General features: G+C 40.4%; 1 protein-coding gene across 2 annotated transcripts; it reads left to right on the forward strand.

The window, feature by feature from the left end:
- Positions 1 to 267: 267 nt before the first annotated feature.
- eif4e3 (eukaryotic translation initiation factor 4E family member 3) lies at positions 268 to 26,051 on the forward strand. 2 transcript variants are annotated; one of them, XM_007895243.2, is made up of 7 exons: positions 268 to 513; positions 10,164 to 10,236; positions 17,644 to 17,738; positions 17,865 to 17,925; positions 19,801 to 19,867; positions 20,661 to 20,816; positions 23,173 to 26,051. In XM_007895243.2, the coding sequence occupies exons 1-7, from the start codon at positions 317 to 319 to the stop codon at positions 23,217 to 23,219; spliced, it is 696 nt and encodes a 231-aa protein (XP_007893434.1). In that variant the 5' UTR covers positions 268 to 316; the 3' UTR covers positions 23,220 to 26,051. The 2 variants fall into 2 exon arrangements, with proteins under 2 accessions (XP_007893434.1, XP_007893435.1); XM_007895244.2 differs by lacking the exon at positions 268 to 513 and having other exon boundaries at positions 10,170 to 10,253.
- Positions 26,052 to 27,227: the final 1,176 nt, after the last annotated feature.

Raw genomic sequence — 27,227 nt, forward strand, 5'->3', positions numbered from 1 at the left:
CACAGCGGCGTCTCCGCACACAGTCGTGGAATGAAGTGACCGAATTACTATTATTATTTGTTGTAATCCTGTAATATCATTCATAATAATATTGCTGCTGCTGTTGTTGTTGCTGTTGTTGCTGCTGTTGCCCAGAGGGTGGGCGCTTGGACCCTGAGCCCTGCTGCAAGGGGGCAGTTGCACACCCTGACCTGCAGAGGGCGCTCAGCTGGTTGGTTGAGCCAGATGACGTCAGAGGAGGAGGAGGCGTGGTGCGAGGTCACGTGGGGAGGGGGTGGGGCAATGGCGGTGAGGCGGGCCGAGGTGCGCATGCGCTATGCTCCCCTCCCGCCGGCTCTGCGCTTCAAAGATGGCGGAGCCTGAGGCCCCGCAATCACCTCAGCAACCGGAGCCCGGGCCGACCGACAACCATGAGACCATCGAGCTGCACCAGGGCCGCATCGACGACGAGATCAACAGCCACGACAAGGCCGGGGTCCCCCTGAACTCGCCGTGGACGTTCTGGCTGGATCGGTGAGTGAGAGAGAGCGAGAGAGCGAGAGGCGTCTCGGGGCCCTGTCCCGCTCCCGGTGTGGGGGGGGAATGGTGGGGGTGTGTAGGGGGTGGGGGCGAGTGTGTGTGTGGTGTGTGTGTGTGTGGGGGTGTGTGTGTGTGGGGGTGTGTGTGTGTGGGGGTGGGGGGTGTGTGGGGGGTGTGTGTGTGTGGGGGTGTGTGTGTGTGGGGTGTGTGTGTGTGGGGGTGTGTGTGTGTGGGGGTGTGTGTGTGTGTGGTGTGTGTGTGGGGGTGTGTGTGTGTGGGGTGTGTGTGTGTGTGGGGTGTGGTGTGTGTGTGGGGTGTGTGTGTGTGTGTGGGGGGGGTGTGTGTGTGTGGGGGGTGTGTGTGTGTGTGGGGGTGTGTGTGTGTGGGGGGTGTGTGTGTGTGGGGTGTGTGTGTGTGTGGGGGGGGTGTGTGTGTGTGTGGGGGGGTGTGTGTGTGTGGGGGGGTGTGTGTGTGGGGGTGTGTGTGTGGGGGTGTGTGTGTGTGGTGGGTGTGTGTGTGTGTGGGGGTGTGTGTGTGTGGGGGTGTGTGTGTGTGGGGGTGTGTGTGTGTGGGGGGGTGTGTGTGTGCGGGGGTGTGTGTGTGGGGGGGTGTGTGTGTGGGGGGGTGTGTGTGTGGGGGGGGTGTGTGTGTGGGGGGTGTGTGTGTGTGGGGGGGTGTGTGCGCGGGGGGGTGTGTGCGCGGGGGGTGTGTGCGCGGGGGGGGTGTGTGTGTGCGCGGGGGGTGTGTGTGTGCGCGGGGGGTGTGTGTGTGTGCGCGGGGGGGGTGTGTGTGTGCGCGGGGGGGTGTGTGTGTGCGCGGGGGGTGTGTGTGCGCGGGGGGGGGTTGTGTGCGGGGGGGGGTTGTGTGCGGGGATGTGTGTGGGGATGTGTGGGTGTGTGTGTGTGGGGGGGTGGGGGTGTGTGTCTGTGTGTGTGTGGGGGGGGTGGTGGGCGCGCGGGTGGGTGTGTGTGTGTGGGGAGGGGTGTGTGGGGAGGGGTGTGGGGAGGGGTGGGTGTGTGGGGAGGGGTGGGTGTGGGGGTGGGGTGGGTGTGGGGGGTGGGTGTGGGGGGTGGGGTGGGGGTGTGGGGGGTGGGTGTGTGTGTGTGGGGGTCAGCGAGTCACTGGCTGGAGTGCAGCACAGACACAAGAACAACTTGCACTGATTGACCCCGCGCTGGAGATCCACACCTGAGCTGTGGGTGTGTGTGTGTGGTTGTGGGTGAGGGGGTTGGGATCAGGAGGGGAGGGGGTAGGAGGGTGATCGAAGGCACCGTCGAAGAGGAGAGTCTTGAAGGAGGCGATCAACGGTGGGGGTGAGGCGGAGGGGGGGGACTGTGGGTTCAAGTTCCAGGGTGGTGGAGAGGAGGGAGGGGAGTGAGGGGGGTGGGGAGGGGGTACAGACTGAAATTCACAACTGTAATTGGTGGTGGGAGGGGTGGATGGGGTTTGATTTAGCAACTTATTCCGTTCAAAGAAAATGTTCTGTGAGTTTGTGTGATGAGGGCTGACATGTAAACACAGTAGTTTATACATAGAGAGAGAGTTGTGGGGGGTGGACAGGGGGCTGTTACCATCTTCCTCTTTTGACTTCCTCACCAAGGTGTGAACCCCAAACTCTTGAGAGGGACTGGAAGCAACTTCTTCTCAGTTATAATTTTTTTTACACACAGTCCTTGCATTTGATTCAGTGCCTTGTCACGTCTGCGAGACGACTCTGAAGTGCTTCAGAGGATGTACTGTAAAGTGAATTGACTATATTTTTGTGGGCGAAACGCGGCAGCCAATTGCGCACAGCGGTGTCCCACAAACAGTTGTGGATTGAGCGACCACATTTTTTTTTAAGGTATTACTGTACCCGGAAAACTGAAAAAGATAACACTTTATCACTTCATTGCGACGTCTCAAAGTGCTTCATAGGATAAAAGCACTTCATAGAATACGCTGCAAAGTGGTTTTCAGTTTGTGGGTGAAATGCAGCAGCCAGTTATGCACATGGCAAAGTACCCACAAACAGCAACAACAACTTACACTTGTGTCGCACCCTCCACACAGGGTAGCGTCTCAGAACGCTTAGTCACAGAACGAGTGACTGATTTGTTTGCCAGGGCACTGAGAGGAACTCTAATCTCTTTGACTAGTGCCATGGGATCTTTAACGTCTACCTCAATAAGCAGACGGGACCTTGGGTTAACGTCTCATTTGAAGGTTAATAATTAATTGTCATCCAAAATAATAATGAATTCATGCAGTTGATACAAATACCTTTCACGTTGAAGGATGTTGCCATAGCGCTTCATGGGATTTTTCTGTAAAGTGCAGTGACTGTGTACTTTGTAGTTGTATGTACAACTACAAAATACACAGCACTTCACAGGGTACACTGTTCTAAAACATCATTTGAGATCAGGATAGCAAGACATCTTTTGGCACGATGCTCTAAATGTAGCTTGTTTGTTGACATGACTTGAAATTAAATCCACTGGATTGTTTGGCAACAGAATCTGTTATCAAATACCATTGGTGTAGTGTGACCAGACATTTAGAGGACAACTTGTTTATGTATTTAAACAAGTAGAATTTATGGATAGCCAGAGGTGTGAGGAACAAAATGTATTGGAAATCAATGACTTATTTAAATTTACTTAGATGTAATTTCTTCTGAGGCCAGTCTTAGCCAGGATTAGTTTGTCAAATAATGTTCTTGAAATGAGTATTACTGCTAAACAGTCCCGCACCACTTTGAAGTGTAGATGTATGGAGGTTTGGTTAACAAGGATGTTGGCATGGTTAAGATTTGCGTTTGTGATCTATTGTTGTCGAATGAATTAATAGGATGCCTTTTACAACACAGGAAAAGATGTGACCGCTTCAGGTAGTGGAACAATGCAAGCAAAATTCAAAAATAAATTTAGACCATTGTTTGGTCTAAATTGAGTAATATGAGGTGTAGTGTCTGATTTATTTTAACTTTGGGACCAGCCAGGTGGATTGTAGTAGTCATTTCCAGATCCATATCTTCTGTGCAGGCAGGATGTATTTATATTTTTAACTCACAGCAATTCAAGTTACAGTTGCAGATATGTAGGCCCAGGCACATAGGAATACACCTGGCAACAGCAAACTGTTGCTGCCCTTTTTCCCCCACAAGTTCCTTGTAACATGTTTGACATTGCAACATCAGGACACCAGGGTGGATGAGGGATACAAATCTTAGTTGCATTTGTACTACACAATGTGTTGGTTCTTGATCCGGAATCCGAATTGTGTACTCTTTATTGCACTTTTACTTCAATACACATTTTTGCCCACAAAATATAGTTAGTTCACTTTACACCATATTTTGTGAAGTACTTTGAGACGTCTCTAGGACGTGATAAGGCACTATATCAAATGCAAGGATCATTATTATTAATACATGGATTGCAACTGCCCTGGTGCCTATTGATTTTACCCTAGCATAAGGTTGGTATATTTTATGAAGAGATAGGGTGGGATAGTTTAAATTTCCTTTTGTCTGATTTGCAAATTCACCTTAACCGCTATTAGGTAATAACGTTACTAAATAAATCAAAAGTTAAAACTACATCAAGATGGTCAAATATGTTGCAGAATGTAGATATGGTTTCAAATTCACTTGGCTTTCTATTTAAAAGTGCAGTGTTACTAGACCTTGTAAATTTAACACTGGAGTTTCTTTATATTTGTGGTATCTGCTCAATCTGTCGATTTGGGGAAAAAATACTTTCCTCCTCGGTGTTAATTTGGCTTGAAAACCTAAGCTCCTCATTACTGTTTCAGAGTGATCTAAATGGGGTTTTAACGTATTGTTCCTGTTGCAATGAAAAAATAAGCTTTTGAAAATCACTTTGGAAGTGTCTTAAATTCTTAATGAGAGCTTCATTGTTACATTTACCACAGTCCCTTATTTTAATAAGAATCTTGCATTTGATATAGTGCATTATCACGTCTTCTAGACGACTCAAAGCACTTCACAAAGTATACTGTAAAGTGAATTGACCGTACATTTTGTGAGCGAAATGCAGCAGCCAATTGCGCACAGCAGTGTCCCACAAACAGACGTGGATTGAGTGACCCAATTATTATTTATTTTTCAATAACAACAATATTTTCCTTGCATATGAGCTATATAATGGAGCCATTGCAATTCCTTTCTGAACTAGTCCAAGAACAGCACTGCAGGGCTGTCTCAGAACATTCTGTCATTTTCCAGTCGACTCCTTGCTGTGGAGTTTTGCATGCTCGCAGTTTTGTCAGATTTGAATGGTTCCCATTCAAAGAAAGTTGAATACACGTATTCACAGTTAACTGAGAAGAAAAGCTGACAGTCGTAGAACTCTGGATTTTGTCCACAAATTAATGCATTGCACTAAATTTTAAGCACTTGCTTTTATTCCTTACTGATTTGAATGCTGCAGCTGCTAGTTAAATTGTTTGCATACAAACCTGGAAGGTCTTGAAAACCTTTGTGGGGGGAGAGCCAAGTGTGCCTCTTTGGGGCTGCATTTGCTCCATGGTATATCTGGCAATGGAAGATTGTAATCAAGTCAATCCTCATGTTGTGGTCCTGGTAGTCGGGTACCTGAGCCAAGACAGATGACAAACCAGTTAGTTTGGCTCATCAGCAGCACTTGGAGGAGGCAGACTGTCACCTGCAAATCAAAACCTTAACAGGTAGGGTTGTCCAAGCTGGACTAGCAGTAGGAAACTTGCCAGTGTTTGCACACACATCATGTCCTATGCTTTTAATTAGATTTAACAGTAAATAATTGCAGTGTAACAATGTGGAAAACAACATGCCTATGTTTACTAACACATAAACTGGACAACAATTATCTGAAGTGCTTTGAAATGTTTATTATTATTATAGCTGTGTCGAAACAGATTAGACAATTAAGAGAAAAGGCAGAAGGCAAAATACATGAAACAGTAGTTCAGATAAAGAAAATTAAGAAACTTTAAAAGCCATCTGTTAGGATTTGTTATGACATCTGAAAGTGATGCTCAACAACATTAATTGTTAACAGCATTGCTGCTTGTGAACTTGTGGAAATAGAGCTGAATTGTTTAACACCTATATTAGTTGACCGTCAACTATTCTCCAGATCATTAAAATGGAAAGAAACATTCTTCCTACATTCAGGATTTTCAATTGTCCAATTTGTCAAGTGTTGCAAACCCCCTCTCCCGAATACTCCCCAGGAAGTCCTGTAGCACAGTATTTAGAGCGCTCGCCTCGCAAGCGAGAGACCTGGGTTCGATTCACGGGCAGGGTGAAACGTTGGGTAAGTTTCCTTACTCCACACACCTCTGTAGTAAGTAGGAACTCGGTTGTTACTTGATTGGTTGATCGCTTTCCGGGGGTAATAATTCCTTAAAAAAAACTAATAAATTGGTCACTGAATCTACGCTGTTTGTCAGACACTGCTGTGCGCAATTGGCTGCCGCGTTTCACCTACAAAGTACAGTTGATTTTCTTTACCGTAAATTTTGTCAAGCACTTTGAGACATCTCGAAGACTTGATAAGGTGCTAAATCAAATGCAAGGATTATTATTATCAGCATGAACTTGAAACTTGTTTATATTTTGTGGTGCTTTGTCGTTATTTGTACAAATGTTCTCATCGGTTTGTAGTAATGGAAATAAAGGTTAGCAAATTGCATTTCCACTGTGTGCATAATAATGATAATAATGCATCCCATAAATAATAAATATAAGTAATGGTAATAATACATCCCAGTCCATAAGAGAATGGTGTCCTTGCATGTGAGATTCACCATATACCTTTTGAAATTCCTTTCTGTTCTCTCCTCCTCTCATACTGAATATTCCTCACGATAGCTTTAAATGATTTGTGGTCCTGTGCGAAACTCTCATCTTTATGTGCAAAGCATTTCTGCAGTGGAGATCTAGTGCCATCTAATGTCGACGCTGTGGTAGTTACTCAAATTCATAGTCATGAAATAAAGTTACATCTTATACATTGAATTCAAGCGAATTAAAAATTCCTACACGGTTATAGCATGTGTGCTGTAGCTATTTATGAAGCAATTTCCACTTACTAGGGAAAAAATCTTCGCTTGTTTATTGATGTGTGGGAAATGCTAGGTAAAGTGAATCGGAGATTTCATCCATGAAGTTTATTCAGCAGTGTTAGTGGTTTCAGAATCTCATTTTTGAAACAGCAATTTGGCTTGCTATCTTAAATTTGAAGACTTTAGGTGTGGGGCGGGGGGTGGGGGGCAGATTTGCAGTGGGATACATCAATCCAATTTGAGTGAAAAGAAATCCAGATCTTAGTGGATGATAAGTCAGCAAACATTCCTGAGTGGATGATAAATCAGCAAACATTCCTGATGTTCGCTGCTGTGATTCAATTTTTTTTATGAACTGGGTTGAAATTCAAAAGCTGTTCTAGGAGGCGAGGGATGAAACGAGGCAAAGCTGCACAGGCAGAGGTGTCTCTGCAGGAGGCCATATCTGAATGAAAGGGTCTGGTGGTTTTGACTGTTTAACTGTACTTCACATTTGAGCAATGTTAGGTGAAGCCTTGCCAAGACCTCTTGTCATTTTGTGGCAGAAGACTTAAGAATGTCCTCTGTGAACCTGATCAATTTCCCAGTGACGGTGAAGATAACAGCAATTCTTACCTTTTTGCCAAGGCTCCTATGGGGACTACAACAACAACAAGATTGCATTTATAGAGCGCCTTTCATGTCGGGAGGACGTCCCAAGGCGCTGGACAGTTGGGTCAGGACCCGAGCAGGAGGGAAATGGTCAGGGTGAGGGGAGGGAAGGGAGGGAGCGAGGAGGGGGTAGAGAGTCGAGAGGGGAGCTGAAGGCTGAAGGTCAAAGAGAAAGGTCTTGAGACCGGCCTTGAAGGAGGAAAGGGAGGAAGCGGCGAAGGCACTGGGGGGTGGAGTTCCAGAGCCTCGGGGCTGAGAGGCTGAAGGCCCGGCCACCGATGGTAGGGCGGTTGAGGCGGGGGATGTGGAGCAGACCGGAGCCAGAGGAACGGAGAGTACGGGCAGGTACGTGGGGGTATAGTAGGTCAGAGAGGTAGGAGGGTGCGAGGCCGTGAATGGCCTTGTAGGTGAGGATGAGGATCTTGAATTCGACTGGGGCAGTTGGCTCGAGGTCCATTGACATCCTGTCCAATTAATCACTTGACAGATGCTTTGTTGAGGAGGGCCAAGAGGATGGTAAGGTTTCTCTGCAATAACACAATTTTGTCATCATTGGGAATTCCTAAGGTGCAGGCTTTGTGGATGGGACTTTAAAGTCATTATACTGCTAGGTTTTTCCACAAATAACAGTGTATGAAATGCTCCTTACCGAACAGAGAATAGCATACTCCTGCCCCAGCAGAAACCTCTGAATCATTTTTGTTCCAAGCCGACTTGCTTTAACTACAGCCTTCCGTGCCATTGGAAAGTGCAGTACTGTATTTGGACCGTTTCCTAGAGAGATGTCATTGGTGTAAATAGTCACGGCTGTCGTGTTCGCTTGCACCGCCCTCCAGTGGAGAGCAGCAAAGCTGTGCATATGGTTACTCAGATGTGTGCATCTGTGCTCATTTGACCTCCAACTGTTAGTGAAATTTCAGCTGGCGGGGCAGTTAGCTCTTTGCTATCATTAGAAGTTGACAGCTCAGGTTCCCTGGAAATTAGTCAACTGCACTGATCGCGCTCCTGCAGATGTGCACTATTAGTGGTGTGAGATCCTTTTTTAAAAGGTTGGTCTTGTTAACTGATGGTAAACCGCAAGTATGGCAGAATGGTGCAAAATATATGTAATGAGACTGGGCGTTATTGAACCATCTAGCCAGTATTACTAAATTGACACTCAACTCCAATTTTCATTGATCAGAATTAATAGTGGAATAATCAAAATTGTCAAGATTTTATTCTAGAATCTATTTTTTTTGTGGCAGTCTCAGAGTTGTTGAGCCAGCCGGGTCCGCAGTATTCCTGTGCTGATGACAGCAGAGCCTGCCTAGCTCATCGACAGGACCTGGAAGGGCAAACCGATCACTGGGGCTTAGCTCCTGTTAACTCGCATCCCACCTTAGTCCCTGTTAGCACCTCAGGGTCTGGCAACATCAACCTCTATGGTTGCACACTACAACTCACCAGCCAGTCAGGGACCGAGGTGTCTTGTTCAACCCTCAACTGTCTTTTCTCCGCCACATTCAAGCCATGACCCGCTCTGCCTTCCCTCACCTCCATAACATCGCCCGGCTCCGCCACTACCTCACCCCTCAGGACGCTGAAACTCTTGTTCATGCCTTCATCACCTCCCGCCTCGACTATGCAAACGCCCTCCTTGTCGGTCTTCCCAACTCCTCCCTCCACAGGTTGCAGATAATCCAGAACTCTGCAGCCCATGACCTCTCCCGCACCAAACTCTGTGACCCCATCTCCCCCATTCTCGTCCGACTCCATTGGCTCCCTATCCTTCAGAGGATCCAGTTCAAGATCCTGGTCCTTACATTCAAAGCCCTCCATGGCCTCGCCCCACCCTACCTCTGCAACTCCTAACCCCCTACCAACCCGCCCGCTCCCCCCACTCAGCCGGCTCTGGCCTGCTCCACATCCCCCGACTCACCTGCCCCACCATTGGCGGGAGAGCCTTCAGCCACTCTGACCCCAACCTCTGGAATTCCACCCCAATCACTCCGCCTCGCCCCCTCCTTAGCCTCCTTCAAGTCCCCCTTCAAGACCCTCCCCTCCATTTTCCCCCCACTGACCCCAGCTCAGGTCTGAAATGTTGTACACTGTCCAGCAACTTGGAACGTACTCCCAACGAGAACGGCACTATACAGATGTAATTTTGTTGTTAGCCCTGTAAGCCAAAGCCCTAATTGGAAGGATGGTCCTAGCTGGATAAGCAGTGGGAAACCTTGCCAGACTGCAATATTAATGGCAAGTGTGGTTTTAGCTGGTTAGACTACAGCAGTACCCCAACCCACACTCTGGGGTCCCCAAGTCTTCGCTCTTGCCAACCTGCATCTAATACTTTCCGGTATTGGGTGAGGGTGCGACTCTCCACGGAGAGATTTTGAATTCCATCCCAATAATCTAACTATGGAAATCTCAGCTTAGTTTGGATACTCTTAAGCATGGTGACGGATTTCCCGTCTGACCAAAAAATAAAATATCTATTTATCAAGTTGCATATTGATAAAATTGCCTCTAAGAAGCTCTTTGCTTATTGCAGTCTCTTGAGGTCAGCCCGATTCAGAGACCACCCTTATCTTACCAATCTTGTGCGCGAGTTAATCGCATGCTGCAATTTTTCCAGAGGTTCATTAAAATTTACAGTGGCAATATAGTGGTGAAGTTTAAAGAATTGAACTGGAGTAAGTTCGGTTGTAAAAAGGAAAATTGGGCCTGGAAGCTCCTTTTTACGTCTCCCAAGTGAACAGAGCTTTCATGATCCATAATTTAATTACTTTTCGACTTTGAATAGTTGACTTTAGCTATACCTTGAAAAAAAGAATTGGTTGTTTTTAAACTTTAAGATTGAAATCCCTTCTGGACAAATGCAATCTACTGTTTTTACATAGAAACATGATCTGGGTATCATTTTACTCAGACAAGATTTATTTTTATTCTGTTTTTAGATCGGTGCCTGGAACTACTGCAGCAGAGTGCGAATCCAACCTGAAGAAGATCTACTCTGTGCAAACTGTACAGGTGAGGAGAAAGCATTGGTACGTGGATAAAGAATGTTTAATCCAATTAATTTGCAGCTAATCCAAAGTTATCCATACATTAAAAATCCTGTGCAGATTTAATATTCTCTATACTGTTTCTAAAATTGAATACAAATTCTCACAAAGCATATGAAATAAACTGTTAATTGGTGTATAATGACCCAGCTTGGGATCAGTCTTTTATGGGTCATTATCTATCACTTAACAATTATCTGTCTTTACTAAAATTATTTGATATTTTGGAAGTGTGACCTATTTGAGATTCCTTTTTTTTCCTGTGCCTTTTGTGTTAGTTCCCAGTGTTTCACATTTAAAAAAAATTATACCATTGAAGATGCTACTTGTCATCTTCTATTAGTTGAGCTGTTTGTCACTCTTCCTGATGTATGCATCAGTGCTAGAAGTCTGTCCACATGTGGCCTGTACTGTCAAGACAATCCATGGAGAACATCAGAGCTAATTTCACACCACTCACTTGACATGTCTTTCCTAGAGATTTGGGCAGGTAGATTATTAGAGTTCAGCTGTCAGTCACAAGATTCTCTTTCCCCCTTTGCTCGTTTTGTAGAAGACAAGCTGCAGAGTAAACAAGCATTGGAGGTGCTGAGATTACAGAGCAGGGTGACCAAAAAAGTTGTGATACCATTACAATGTCTAATAAGAAATAATGATATTTTTGTTTGTTTTTTAGATAATAGGGTAGCTTCACGACTGTTCGGTCACCCTGTAATAAAGGAGGCATCAGATTCATGACTTAAACTCTACTTATTGACTTCCAAGTGTCAGCAACACAAATTGGCCAAACAATCAAGCTGCTGTTTTTGAACAGTAGATTTTTTCAGTGCAAAAGATCGGGCTGCGTAGAAGTTAGGCGTACTGTGTGACTGGACTATTGTAGTCATTTTATAGTTATAATGATGGCTACCTCTTCACACTTCAAACTAACTTTGGTTGTAACTGTTCCTTTCTCAAATTCAGATACTGGAAAATAAAGATATTAAAGAAAACCCCCTCTTCCAGAATCCGATCAATTTCACTTGGCCAATGTCCCATTAGTCCTTTACCTCTTTAGTTCAGTAAACAGTCGCTAAAATGCTAAATCTAAATGTTATAATAATACTACTACTATTAATAATACTTGCATTTGATATAGCGCCTTTCACCTCAGAACATCTCAAAACGCTTCACTGGATTTTGCTGTAAAGTATAATGGCTCTATTTTATTTAATATGATAAATAATTATTTGAGCTTTGATAGTGTTTTCAGCTTCATCATTATAATGCCTAGTAAATTCTATTTCAGCAGTTTAGTACTAACAAGAAGAAATGCACTGGATAAACTGTTGGCCGTCTTCACCTAAATTGTAGTTGCAGTTGTGTTTACTAATGTTGTCCACTAGATGCTGCAACATTGCCCTCACATGCATTTGTACTGAATGAGGTACATGGTGCAGATTATAGTTTGCCAAATTGATCTATGATGTGTTTCATTTACCAATAATACAATTGTGCAATTCCTAACATGTCTAGAACAGATAGACAGTATCAATTTAATGATAAATATCTATTCTCTTTTCAAAGTGCTGTAACGTTTGAGGAATCAAACCCAAGAAATCTTAACCATATCGAAACAATGTTTTCTTCTGTTTTAGTCTTTCAGAATTATTTTGTGAAAACTTTTTATTTGTACGTTTGCAACATTTTTCATAGCGTACCATAGTTGCAACTTAACTATACAACATTTTTTGTAAAATAAATATTTTCACATTCTTCCATTTTCCCCTCATCACATAGACACGTGCACTCCCCCAACTATTTTTAGGTTTTTATTGTGCAAAATAAGTAATCAACAGCTATAAACTTTTCCTAAAGGTGTTTCTTTTTGTTCTGTTTGAGAATGGTTTACTCAAAATGCATTAGAAAATGAAATTCTTAAATGTTTTGCTTCCTAACCAACCATTTGGACGTTTAAAAATTTGACAGCGGTGAAAGATCTATCATCGGCGTAATGTAGTGTCAGTAAACTGATGGTTTTATGTTATCTGATTTCTGCTGTGAAATGGGTGTTTTTAAGTGACAAGCATTACCAAGCAAACATCTGCTCATTGTCTGGTGACTAATGGAAGAAGTTCCAATTCTAACAAAATATTTGGGAGTCTCTGTGATCCCGTACCATTAATTCATCAGTTGCGATTAGTGACTTCTGCTTTCAATCATTTGTTAGAATATAGTACCGCATGCAGCTTCAAGCCATCTGCTGCATATCTAGGTTTCCATAAAACAATTCACTCTGGAGACAAGTAGATCTGTTTTCACAATAAATTATCCAAACTACTGTATGTGCTGAGTTAGGTAATGTGCATTTATATTTTATTATGCATGTGTGTGTGACACGAAAAAGCAGGATAGATGTAGAAGTCTTATGACTCACTAGGTCTCTGAGTCAAGGAGTGGCTGTTTCATTGAAATTTCTTGCATCTCCTTAGGTTCATAGAGCAATATGAGGAGCTAGCCAGCTCAAACAAAGACAACTGTTTGTAAGACTTTGATTGTGTTTGGGTTTCCCAGTACTACTAGACTGCATCTGCAATATTTCATCTTCACTTTGTTAATGGATATCCGTGATAAAAGGTAGAAGCGACACTTGCGAATGGTTGGATTTGCAGAATTTCTGTTTCACCAGGATTAAGAGCATTATCTTGTGGATATTAAAACATGAATATACAAACCCCATCTGAACAATGCTACGTTTGATGGCTTAAACACTTGAATTTATTTGCATTGAGCCCTTGCTGTTAGCATATCTGAAGTGCACGCCATCTGCTCAGCTTCCTCTGGGTACCTCATCCTTGCTCTGCTGCTTATAAGAATCTATACTACAGGAGTCTCGCTGAGCTGCACCTTTTATTATTCCCATAGAATTCCAGATTTTCATGGCTGGGTGAATATAAAAGTGCTGTAAAATCATTATCATTTTATCCATTCCTTAGAATATGCTGACATTTCCTGTGCTATTACGCTATAAAGCGTAAACAATACAAATATAATTAGAGGGTGATTCCAATACTCGAAGTAATCTGTTAAAAGGGCAGTGCATTTGCACTTGATTCCTTGTTTGTTTTCTCAATACCCTATGGGTATTCTCTTAAACTAATAAATTTCACACAAGTGGTTTTACTTCAGGGGCTTGCTCCTTTGAGAAACATATTGTCCCATCATCATACCTTGTCCTAGGTTTGTCATCCCTCGCTACTGAGTTCTTTTTCTCCTTTAGCAACTGCTTTGCACAAAATGCGATTTGTGGATTCACGAATAAAATAGATGGAGCAAGGAAACTTCCTGACTGGTAGGAAGAAAGCATACGTACCATGTTGTAGAGCAGGACCCAGCAAGTGTGCCCGGTACTACTATGAGCGAACACCATGGATTCAGCAGCGATAATTTATCAAATGCAAGGATTATTATATTTTAGGTATGTAAGTGCTTCATTGTCTTGCACAACTGACTTGTATTAAAGGGTATGAAATCTACATCAGAAACAGAAAGGTTGCTCAACCTTTCTAATTATACCGAAACTCTTAATAAAGTTGGATTGTTTTAGGGAGCTGAAAATGTACGGACTTCTAGCAGGTAGTTCAGAAAAGCAGAATGATTGGCAGTACGCAGGTTGTGTGAGAAGCACTGAAGGTTTTTTTGTGGGGGGTGGGGGAGAGTGACTGCAGGGCAAATCCATGAATATACATCGAATTTGTTATGAATGGGAGTCGTGAGCAGTGAAGTTATGACAAGACATTGCTCAGGAAGAGTGGTTGAAGCGAGGGCACTGAAATGATTTAAGATTGAACTTGATGCTGTAATGGGAGAATGGTAGAGATGGTACTCTAAAAGGGATAGGTCAAATGATCTTGTAATCAATACTTAAAACTAGATGAATTAAATCCAGGACTTTAGTTTACTGCATACGTTATTTCAGTTTCCTGAAAGATTGAAATCTGTTCTCATTTTATGGTGGGCACTGTTTAAAAACACTGATGAAGTAACAAACCAATGAATGTGTGTACACTTTGCTCAATAACCAAATGAAACTGCTTCCTTACATCACTTTCACTTTGTTTGCTTTAATAAAAATGATCAAAAGTAATAGTTTTACTTGTAAGCTCTGCATTTGGTGGTTTTCCCAGAAAGCCTGTCTTTTAAAATAAATTTAGATGTCTCTGCAGTAGTATTACATTATTCAGCTTGTTGTGATTATCAGTAGGTTTCAAAGTACACATTTACTTTCAAAGTGTTGCAGTTTCTTTCTTTTACAAAAACAGTACATTCTAGTGCTGACCTAGTATTCGAGCATTGTTTGTGGTACAGTAATGACTGCGAGCACCTCATATATAGCTTTGTTGAATTTTTTTTTAAGGTCTATGGCTGTTTGTTTAAAACAAACTATTGATACAGAGACAGTGATGCCTACTTCAATTTCTTTTAAAATGTTTAGGTGTCTAGACTATTCAAAAGGCAGGCAGGATTGAAGCAGAAACTATTGAAACTGTTTCCACAGTATTTTTTCCTCTTTCTTGATAGAAGGCTGAATTTCCACACAATTTGTATTTTGAATTATCTGATGCAGAAAAAAAGCTGCTTGAGTTTCATTTAGTAGATATTAACGTTTTAATAATCCACACATTTGAGCCTGATCTGTATATAATAAGACTTGCATTTGATGCAGCGCCTTTCACATCACCAAAACATCTCTAAAAGTGTTTCACAGAATATATACTGTAAAGGGGATTAAACTGTATTTTGTGAGCGAAACACAGCAGTCAGTTACTCACAGCAGTGTCCCCACAAACAGCCATAGGGTGAGTGACCAATTTTATTTTGGGGATTGTTGGCCAGGACACCGGGAGAGAAACCCCCTCCTCTTTTCAAATTGTGACATGGGATCTTCAACATCCACTTGAAGGATAATTCAGAATCTGCAACTTGATCTGCATATTTTGATCATTTGTGGTCACCCAGGAAGATCTGATCTCAGTATTGCACACCTGTAGTATTTTAGGTTTATTTTAAATGTTGAAATAGAAAAACGTCAACCCCTAAACCTTAATACTGAACATGAAAACCACCCAACAGAGGTCTCTGGATAGCAATCAGCAGCCCTGGCTCAATCTTCTTTCTGTAGCTGAGATCAGTTTACTGAATAAATTTGAACATCTGTATGGCCCAGTGCTTCACTAGACATTGCTGGAATTTGTGGAATTTATTTAGAGCAAAACAGAACTGATATTTTTCGTGTATGATTTAGTTATGGATATGGGAGTTTTCACTGGCTTTGACCAAATGGAAAATATTTTAGGAGCAAATGCTGATTTTTAAAAAAAAAATTGATTTAGGGTGGTGGTTAAGAGGTTTTTTAGAGAGGGAAATAGTTCAGTCGTGAAGCTATTTCCTAAACTGTAAGTTATCCATAGTATATACGTTGCAAGCAAATGAAAATTGCCCATAATTTTGCAAGAGGTCTGGTAGTTATTAAATATGTACAGGATATGGATTAATTCAAACATCTGTTTGGAATTTTTTTTTAAATGTGTATTTTCTTTGCCCTAGACATTGCGCTTTTTTTCCTTCCGCCCTGTTATTTCTTGGAGAATTTGTTGTACTAGAGTAAACCGATACAACTGAGATTTGAATCCTTTTACAGATTCTTCATGTTTTTTTTAAATTAAAAGAAATTATTTAAAATAAAGAGTGAATTAAAAATTCATCTGAATTTGGCTATTACGTGCATTGAATTAAACATTTTCTTGTCTTTTAAAAAAAATGTTGGTGGTGGATTTTCTTTTAATAAAAATAAATAACATAATAATAATAATTTGGTCACTCAATCCACGACAGTTTGTGGGACACTGCTGTATGCAATTAGCTGCTGTGTTTCGCCCACAAAATACAAAATCCATTCACTTTACAGTATATTGTGTGAAGTGATTGAGATGTCTCGAAGGCGTGATATGCACTATGTCAAATGCAAAGATTATTATTATGGTACCAGCTCATTCAGTCTGTTTTTCTTATCTTTTTCATAATTTTTCTTTTCCTCTCTCTTTTCTTTCCCTCTTTCGCTCTTTCTCTACCAACAGCAAACAACCATTTGCTCTCGCCCAAATTAAGTTTTCAGCAGAAATTCCATGCTTGTTAATCAATGCAATATTTTTTTTAAACACTCATAGGAACAGGAGTAGGCCATTCAGCCCGTCGAGCCTGTTCCGCCATTTAATTAGATCATGGCTGATCTATATCTTTACTAGAATTTCAAATCCAATTTCTCGCTTTCTCCCCGGATCTCTTAATAGCCCGACCTACCAAAAATCTGTCAGTCTCTTTCTTGAAGGTGTGGATGGATCCAGCATCCACAATCTTTTAGGGGAGAGAGTTCCAGATTTCTACCACCCTTTGAGTGAAAAAATGCTTCCTGATTTCACTCTTAAATGGCCTGGTTCTAATTTTAAGGCTATACCCCCTTTTTTGCATTCCCCCAACATAGGAAATAGCTTTTCTGCATCTACCCTATCGAATCCCTTTATCATCCTAAAAACCTCTTATCAAATCTCCCCTCAATTTTCTAAACTCAAAGGAATACAATCCAAGTTTATGCAGCCTTTCCTCGTAACTTAACCCTTTTTGGTCTGGTCACATTCTGGTGAACCTGCACTGCACCCCCTCCAAGGCCAATATATCTTTCCTGTGGTGTGGTGCCCAAAACTGATCTCAGTCTCCAGGTGGGGTCTGACTAACGCTCTGTACAGCTAAAGCATAATTTCTTCCCCTTTGTATTCCAGGCCTCTCGAGATAAAGGCCAACTTACCATTTGCCTTTTTGATTATCTTTTGTACTTGGGAACTAGTTTTTAATGATTTGCGGATATAGACACCCAAATCTTTTTGCTCTTCCACAGCTCTTAATTTCTCCCCGTTAAGAAAGTATTCTGCCACTCAGACCTTACCCTGTGTGAAGGGCGCTTTATAAATTCAAGTGAACATTACAATTTTTCATTTATTTATACACTTAGAAAGTAGGAATGATGGTCTAGGTTCAGCTTGAAAACTTTTAGACGTACGTGTTCCGCTGCCCAGAGAATCCTTGACATGCAACAAATTGTCGAACTGATTTGGGCAGTAAAACGCTGAATCAAATCTTTGTGTTCACTGTAATAATTGTACGTCCTTTTGTTGCAAACATGATTTGTGTGTGTGTAGAGGGGGTGGGAGGGAGAGGAGTTCAGCACAGTGAACAATAACATAATTTGGATCAGATTATGATTAGGACGGAACAAAGCATATGTTCCAATCTGAATTTATCAGCTTTCATTTCAAATGGAATATTTCTTCTTCCCTAGAGTTTCTGGAGCGTCTACAATAACATCCCTCCAGTAACCAGGTTGCCTCTACGTTGCAGCTACCATTTAATGAGAGGAGAAAGGCGCCCATTGTGGTGAGTAACCACAAATACCCCTCAATCGAAACACATTCTGTGCACCTACAGTAAGTGACACGTATTTCTTTGGTTTGTTTTCTGCTCCTGTACCTTTTGGTTACAATGTAACTTTGCTTTTTGTAGGGAAGATGAGCGTAATGCCAAAGGAGGTTTATGGAAAATGAAAATCGCAAAGGAATTCACTGTGAGTAGTTTAAAAACGATTCCCAAACCTCACAGTGATAACAAAACGCTCTCTTGTCCGTTCTCCGTATCGTGCGTATGGCAAGCTATCCAACTGGATGATAATCGCAGAGGTTTTGCTGTCAAAAGACCTGTGGATGCATCCACTTAAATTCCCCCCCCCCCCACACACACACACACACACACACACACACACTCACTCACTTCCAAGTGCTAGTTGAGTGCCATTTCTTGGTAATTTGAACATTTTTACATTGACAAAATAAAGCCACCAATTCATAGGAACAGTTATTTGTATCATAAAGCCTTTGCAGATCTCTGGTGGAAATTGTCAGGCTGATAGTTGAGGGCCCCCCCACAGACATTCGTCAAACATCATATTTGCTTTCGCAGTTATGGAAGAAAGGTTGCATCTCTGCTTCACTATAGTTTGGTAGGTTGAACCTTTTCTCTTTATCCTCGCACTACAATACTTGGTTAAGATCCTACAGTGTGTGTAGCATGGTGATTAAGATTGCTTTTATTCTTTGAATCAAACTCAACCCCTACACACTGGACTTCATCCTTACTTCATCCCTACAGTCTTGCAAGGGATGTAGTCAAAACCAACTAAAGAGCCATCAGTTTATATTGAGCGAAGGAGTTGGCAAGTCATTTGGAAACGTGTTCCATCATCATAATATCAAAATTATCTTGAAAGAGGTGTTATCCCCAATACTTGAAGACACAAACTGACCGTATTCCTCCAATTAAAATAATGAAGAAATTATATTCAGGTTATCTTCCTATCTCTCTCCTCCTCCCCCCCCCCCCCCCCCCCCCACACTCAATATGTTCATTTCCTTCATTGCTATAGCCTTGTATTGAAAATATGAATTGCTATAACCTTAGCCCACCCTGGTAGCAGTCTCTCAATGAGACACTGATGATCAGTGTGAAGCCAGCTTTTAAATGCAGAGCAGCAATGGGAGGGATTGCAAGTCTGCCACAAGCAAACCTCACAAAGGGTCATTGTAACTTTTACGTTTGTCAAACTTATATACAAGAATAAACCTTATAAAACTGAGGTATTGTCATTTTTATCTTGGCCCAAATATTCACTTCAGCCTTGGCCTCCTTTACATTCAGTCTGGGATCAACATGTTGGAAATTTAATAGTAGCTTCGGTTTCTTTTTGTAGCTGGGCTTTCAGGACTATTACTGCAGTCTCCTAATCAGAAATCTTTGCTAAGTATGAATTAGGAAAAAATTAGTGTTTTGGGTTACAGTTCTCAATTGTTTTCCGGTAACACCACGTGGGGGTGCTCTTGTGCTGTGCATGAAGAATAGCTCATATGATAATAGCTAAAAGTACTTTAAAGGGACAGGATGTTTCCTGATCGATTATCTTATCGTTCCTTTGGTGAAACATAACTCAATTTTTATCTCTGGTGAAAGATGACTTATGCCTAAAGATGGTTAATCCACTGTTTCATACACTGCATTGGAAACTTATATTACAAGCAACTATATTTAGCAGCCCAAGTACAGAACCAAGCCTTGTTTAGAAATGTCCTCCTCCTACTCCTAATTTACACTGTGTAAACACTTTGATAATTTAGCAAAACTGTGCTATTGATATTTGACAAGCCATTTTGGCTGATCTCGTAATTCATGTGATTGATGTGACCATAAATTATCACAGCATTTACATAATCCAAAGAAACCTGACTGGCACGGTGATTATTTTTGCATTTTTTTCACTCTGTGACTAGAGGTCAGATTTAGTCATTTTTACATCCAATGTTTATTTGAGGCTCCCCTTGAAAGTTTATTCAAACCAGATCATTAAAAAGGCACTCTGTAATTGGATCGCTTTATCTGTTTTTCATGACAGTTTGCTGTTTGGAAAGAGTTATTACTGGCCACCATTGGTGAACAATTTGCAGATTGCTGTGCTGCAGGTAAGCCTGGCCTTGTGGGCAGCAATTAATCTTTAGTGTCTGTCGTTGGTACTTTTATGACTGTTTAGATTTTCTTGTCAGTTAGCTATTTTAGTCTGAAAACTCTTAAGGGTTAGAAACTGGATTTAGATTGCAGTCTACTGGTCAGATATGTCCCAAAGGTTTCCCGTGCCTTAAGACTGGAATAGTCTCAGGTAGAATTTTGAAAATAATGTTGAGAACCAGCACATGACTTATCATCGCTGCTATTAATATTTGTCGGGTTCAAAACAAATGAAGTCAAGCTTAAAGAAGGAATGTTGAAGACTGAATAGCTTCATTCCCCCAATTGCAGCCTTTGTTTTTAAAGGAAGCTTTATACATCTTTGGGTTAGTGGGAAGCGGCTTAAGAATAGGATTAGGGAGGATCTTTGTAGGTCCCCTGTTTTGAATTTGTGGGTTCCTTTCTAATGTGCTTTTATAGGTGCGCTAAGAAGTGGCTCAAATAGAAAATCCAGAAATCGGCAGTTCTGGATCACAAAGCTTGTAAGCTGAAGAAATTATCTTATGAGTTCTTGCTGCAAGCAGCTTAAAATTGAAACAGGGAGGTGTATTTTCCCAATACGTGCAGCACAAGGAGAGTGTTTTGCTCATGGAAGTATCTCATCCAACCCCACACTCTCCTTGTTTAATATTTAATTTTGTACTTAACCAAATGGAACATAAATATTTATCTCCAACTTGAAATATCTGAGAGCACAACTTATTAATTTGTCTTTATTGAGCTGGCATTCATATGCTGTTTATTTTGCAGATGATGAAGTAGTGGGTGTGAGTGTGAGTGTTCGAGATCGTGAAGATATTGTTCAGGTTTGGAATGTAAACGCCTCTGGAGCAAATGAAGTAACTATTATAGAAAAGATTTATGGTCTTCTTCCAAATGTAACCTTTAAGGCAGTGTTCTATAAACGTAAGTCTCGCTCTTTCTATAACTCATTTTTGAAATTGTGCTTAAAAGCGTAATATTTGTCTTGAAATGTTTGCAGGATAGTCACTAAAATGTGAACTTGAGGTCTCTCACCCAATATTTTTATAGCTTCTAATGTTCTGCTCTTCTTAGAATTCATATCTTGGGTTAAAGGATTATAAATATGGACAGCAAGCAATTTGCTTGTGCTTTTAAGTATGCAGTGCTGAGTATTCTGACAACAAAATAATAAATTGAGGGTCCGTGGGCTGGAGAACAACATACAAAGTTACATTTATGGTGTTGAAATGTTCCTGAATCCAAATCCCTGACTGTCTAGCGCCTTGGGTCGTCCTCCCGATGTGAAAGGCGCGATACAAATGTTTGTTGTTGTTGTTGAATTCTCCACCTAATTGGAATGAAAGGGAACCAAAATCTGCCTTCCTCTCCAGTGAAAACTATTTCAAATGTTGCTCTTTTCTTAACTACCCCGTTCCCCTCCTGAAACCAGTTGGGGGAAAAAAAAACTGACATTCGTATACCCGGTGTATACTGTGTGTCCATTCAACTGCAGTGTGGTTCGTCAGCTCCCAAGGAGAGATGCTTTTGTCAGTCATGTCTTATCTCAAAAGCTGTCAGTTTCCTGCTATTTTCAGCATTTTCAAAAAAGAATCATGAAGATCTTGACATTCTGTTGTCAGCTGTGTTTTACAGGCCATCATGGTTATGACAGTAATTGTATAGCACTAATATTTTATCATGCACTGAAAGAGATTGATGCTTTGAAAGACGCCCAAATAGCTTTTCTCTAGTCAATCATCACTCAATGAAACCCAAGTTACTGATGTGGAGATCCTATTTTGTTGTTACAAGAATTGACCTGTTCACAACCACAAAGTAATATTGGGCTTTTTCCTACAAAATACACAGTCACTACACTTCACAGTAAATCCTGTGAAAGGCTTTGAGATGCCTTCTGAGGTGAAAGGCATTGAATCAAATGGAAGGATTATTATTATGTCTATTATATGTCCTTTAATGTACCATGCCAGTTTATAGTTGTAGCCACATAGTGGCTCATTTTTATACATTTTGTTTTGGAGTCAGCCAGATGTCTGACATGTGGAAACCCATCACTCTGCTCAAAGGGCTTTGAGTAGGAGCTCAAGTTTAAACCATCTATTGTGGAATATTATTGGCTTCCAAGAAAGCCACCGCCTTGGAATACTTAAGGGAAACATTTTGTCTTCCACAACTATGCTCACGATTTCAATCTGCTGCAATACAATGGGCAATCAATTTAGTCATATCTTCAGCTACTACCAGAAGAAGACTGTACTCCCGGCTAAGAGTCTACTTAATTGTTACTCTTCCTGTTGCCCACAGAGAGCAATCCTATGTCTTCTGTTATTGCAAGATTGAAAATCTTGTAAATGTGGTAAATCTGGTAAATGTGGACTCTTTATTCTAACCCTAATTTAAATTTGAATCTTATTCTGTGCAAATTAGTGTCACAGGCACTTAAACCTATGGATTCCTGTGAATTTTAAGATATTTTATTTGATTATAATTGGTGGAAGACATACCATCTCTTGTTCAACTTGCAAAGTGGCCCATTCACGTGCTCCAAACTTTCACCCAGTATGTTTTTTTTTGTGTACTTCAAATTGTGATGCAAAAATGTTCTCCCCAGATTATGTACTCTCCATAGTACATCTTAATGTACTGTACACTAACTAGACTGTGATGTCGATAGAACGTAGGAGTTTTAATGTTTTAGACCATTTCTTTTCACAGCAAGACTTTGGTTATGGATTTTTCTAAACAGGATGCTAGTAATGCCTTAGCAGAATATAACTCCTGGTACAAATCTCTTGCAAGGGGAAACCAATCAAGAACAATTTGTTTGTTGTACATCTGCAATAGAAGGGTCAACCTCAACCTCAGTGTCGAAGTTCCCTCCCAGACGGACTAGCTCTTGTTCCTTTTCTAAACTGATGCAGTATAAATGTACATTTTCAGTGCAGTTTTCAGTATGTAATATTGCCTCCTCAAGGCAAAAGGCAAGGATAGAAAATCATTCCTCCTTTCAGCTCATTAACTGATGCCCAAGGTATAGTTTCCTGGCAGCGGGTTTTTGTTTCCTCCCAAGGCCCTCTGCACCACACCCCACATGACACAACTGCAATGTGCTATTCAAGACTGCAGGCAGAACCTCTGAAAGAATGAGTGAAATCATACCTGTTGCAGACAATTAACAGCTATTTTGCTTGGGTGTTTGTTGCGCTGAATATTAAACCCATCAATGAAAAAGGAACCCATTCAGATCTCTTTACTCCTGTCCTTTTTCTTTTTCTAGCTCATGAGGAACATCATGCTTTTGAGCGTGGGCGTGGAAAGCCATAGTGATTCACAGAAAACTTTCGAGATTGGGAGCTGATTTGTTTTTTTTAACTTGTGCGTGGAGTCCACGGGTTGAACTTTTGTATATCTGCGAATGGTGTTTTTTTGGTAGAATTTTGATAAATGGAAAAGAATCAGGTGACTAGTTCAAAAGGAGTCTGAAATGCTGCCATCTTGGTATGTGATGTTTGCGTGAATTACTTTTAATGCCTTTGTTCATTCATTTCTCTACTTGGCGATTTCTTTCTGTGGTGGTGGGAGCGATTCTTAGCAGCAGTCCGTAATTAAAATGTTCTTTCTTTCGATAGGTAGCTTTCTTTTTTGTTTTCGTTTTTTTGACAGCATTCCTGTTCCTTTATGCACACGGTTTCTATTTGTTTTTTAAAGTAACTGTACTGTATTTAACTGATTGCAAATGTGCACATGAGACTTGCTGCTTAATCTTGAAAAAAAGGCCTTCAAGGTAGGAATACTGATTCACACAAGGTGAATTTGGAACTGATCAATTGTGGCACATTCCAAGTGGATCACAGTTCTGTATTTTTTCATTTAGAAAATTGACTGCACTACACAATCATGTATGTAACCCACTGTAAGTTTGGGCCTTGTGAATGCCATGCATTGATATAGACTTTTTCAATCAGCAATATATACAGATTGTCCGAAAGATTAACTTTCCAGTTTATTTTCTAATTTATTACATTTATGTAACTGATATGACTGTAGAAAATTGTCATTGTTGGCAATTCAACAGCATTACTTGTACATTTTATTCAAGCAGTCATATCCATCGATGCAAAGTTTGGAATATAAAACCATATTACTTCATGTATTGCATCTTTCAGTTGTTTAAAAACCTATGAGCTTGTATGAATCTACAGCTTCAAATAATCTTTGTTACTACAGCACCTTAAACTAGTCTGTTTCTGTCTGTGGAGAGCATTCATTAATTGGAATTACAATGTTAGAGTCGGTTTTGCATGCTTTCATTCTTTTGTTACTTGTAACAGCGAGTGCAATTTTGTCTTGTTTGTTGGTGATTTGTGCAGTTCTTTGCTATAGAACCAAAGATTCAATTTAAGGGTTTTGAGAAGCAGTGAAATAATTTGCAGAGAAAGCTAGGAATGTGCATATCCCATGCCAGAATATGATTTTATCACTCACAATGTTTTGTTTTGGGAATCAAAAAATTCTCATTTTATATTAGCCGGAAAGTGTTTATCAACAGGACTCTTATTTAACAATATAAAAATGTGGTAATATAGAAAATCTGTTCACTAACCTGATCAGGGTTAATCAAGATAGGAAATATTCAAGAGCTCATTTCAAGAATTTCATATAAAACATTTGATTAAACTACTACCGAAGAGTGCATATAACCAGAAATCACTAATGAAATATTATGCGATCCTCATGATCACAAATATAGTTAATTGACCAAACTTTGATAAGTCATAAATAATAACAGAAGTTGTTGGGAACACACAGCAGGTCAGGCAGCATCTATGGAGAGGAAAGTGAATTATCGTTTCTGGTTGATGACCTTTTGTCAGATTTCCAGCATCTGCAGTATTTTGCCTTTTGATAAGTCATACTTGGACAATTCTAGCAATTGTATCATTATATGTAGCATTCATATATAAGCTATCATGCTCCATGTACTATAACTGCCATTTGAGTAAGTCCTGCCCTTTTTCAGTGAACAAATACAAAGGTGCAATGCATCCCTTTTCATTAGAATGTAAGTTGCACACACTATAGTAAATACAACAATGTATAACTAAAGCACATGGACACAAATATGATCTCCTTGGCTGCACAACAATTTGTATGTTTATCAATCATGATTTGAAACTTTTTAGGTTCATAGAGTAGTTTTAAATGTTTTTTACGATAAATCCAAGGGTTCTTTGAAGATCATACAATTTCGTATTGTCGTATTTCTGAGCACTGATTTCTAAAATAAAACTTTGTTAATCTCAGCTACCCAGGACTACATGTGAAAAATGCACTGAAGCACAATTGGGGGCAGGGGGTGGGAGTTGTTTTGTAATAATGAGGACAAACTGATGGTTCACAACTGTGAAAGTTACATGTTAGACATATCACAAAACCATTGACAATTTTTCTCTACACAATCAGTTTTTTTATATTGAAAAAACACTGTTTCCCCTAAAATCTGCAGCCTTCAGAACGTTCGTGCTGCGGTTCGTGTTTTTCTACGACTTTTAAACCCAAGTGAACTGAAACTCTGGTCAGTGAATGGCCTATTTTAAATGGTATTCACTTCTGATTTGAACAAGCATCTTTATTTATTACTCATATTTGATTAACGATCTGTTGCATTTATGCCATGACTCTATCAATGCATCCAAGGGCAAGGATTTGTCGGCTACTTCTGATGGTCTTAAAAATCCAACCTTGAATTGATTTGATTGTCCACATACAGGAAGTACCTTTATGATATAAATAGATTGTGAATAATATAAATGTTGAACCTGCGCAAGAATTTAGAAAACATCATCTTTATTTTTGTTAAATCTACTTTTGTAGAATAGCTTAGTTATAATCAATTTATTTTGAATAAAAGTATACTGTGGCTATTAATTGCATTAAGATTGGAATCAGAAGACAATATGACTTCAGATTATCTGAATGATGTGTGTGTTTTTTTAAAAAAACACACTGGTGCTTTGTGTATTCAAGGTTTTCAAACCTGGCACAGAATTTGGTTTAGATTTCTTATTCCTGAAAAGCATTGTTTCATATATGCCATTTTAAAATGTTGCTTGTAATTCTTTTGATAAATACTGAATAAAAGAAATACGTGCAAAATTTGTTCTATGATGTGTACTGACATTTTTCCTACAGAGGCTATCATGGGGGCAAGAAAATGTTTCTTTGGTATATTACTCTCTGGGGTTAAAATATTTTGACATTCCACTGAGATCTAAATGCTAATTGTAACTCAGTGGTTAGAGCACTTGCCTCACAAGTTAAGAGACCCAGCAGGGCGAAATGTTCGGCAAGTTTCTTTACTCCACACACCTCTATTTAAATAGCAATAAGTTGGAGCCCAGTTGTTAGTTGACTGGCGGATCGCTTTTCCGGAGGTGGTAATTCCTTCAAAAAATAATAAATTAATCGCTTCAATCCACGACTGTTTGTGGCACACTGCTGCATGCAATTAGCTGCCGCATTTCGCCCACAAAATGTACAGTCAATTCACTTTACAGTATATTCTGTGCTTTGAGATGTCTCGATGATGTGATAAAGAATTATATCAAGTGCAAGGATTATTATTAACTTTAAAAAGTATGAAATTGAGTTTAAATTTGAGCATCAAGAACAGCAAAGTAACCCCAGCAGGATTGGAAAGCATTGGCAGATTTAAATATTTTGTTTGCCTACAAAATATATAGTCGTTTACAGTAATTCCTGTGAAGTGTTTTGAGACATTCTCCTGATGTGAGAGACGAAATATCCAATGCAAGGTTTATTGTTACTTTTATTAGTATGAAACAAAGCAGTTTCAAAGGGTAAGCATTTGTTTAGCTGAATAGCCTATGGTATTTTCTTTGTATGAAATATTGAGTCAGCAACAGTAACCAATTCCAACATTTTGTTTATCAGGTGAGTGGATTTCATAGTACAATCCAGTGACTGAATAAACTTTCATTTCATTTCTAAATGAGCAAGAATCAAAGATTTAACCTTTATCAGTAAATAACAGTAAGTCACATGCAACAAAGCTGTGCTAAGCAATCATTTGTGTAAACTATTAATTGTTATTACCTAATGTATGAGATATGTCGGTGCTATGTTTAGCTGCTTGACTGGGCTACTTAATGAGCAATGGGAAATCAACACATGAAAATTGCTGGTGATCTATTTATGGGAAATGCCTTTGCCAGCTTCATCTCTGTATCATAAGAATGTTGAGAGCCTGAATAGACCTTCACAGTCCATCTGGTCAGTCCTGAAATTAAAATTATCTAGTCTTTCACATGA

Source organism: Callorhinchus milii, unplaced genomic scaffold (assembly GCF_018977255.1).
Source record: "Callorhinchus milii isolate IMCB2004 unplaced genomic scaffold, IMCB_Cmil_1.0 Scaffold12, whole genome shotgun sequence".
NCBI lineage: Eukaryota > Metazoa > Chordata > Chondrichthyes > Chimaeriformes > Callorhinchidae > Callorhinchus > Callorhinchus milii.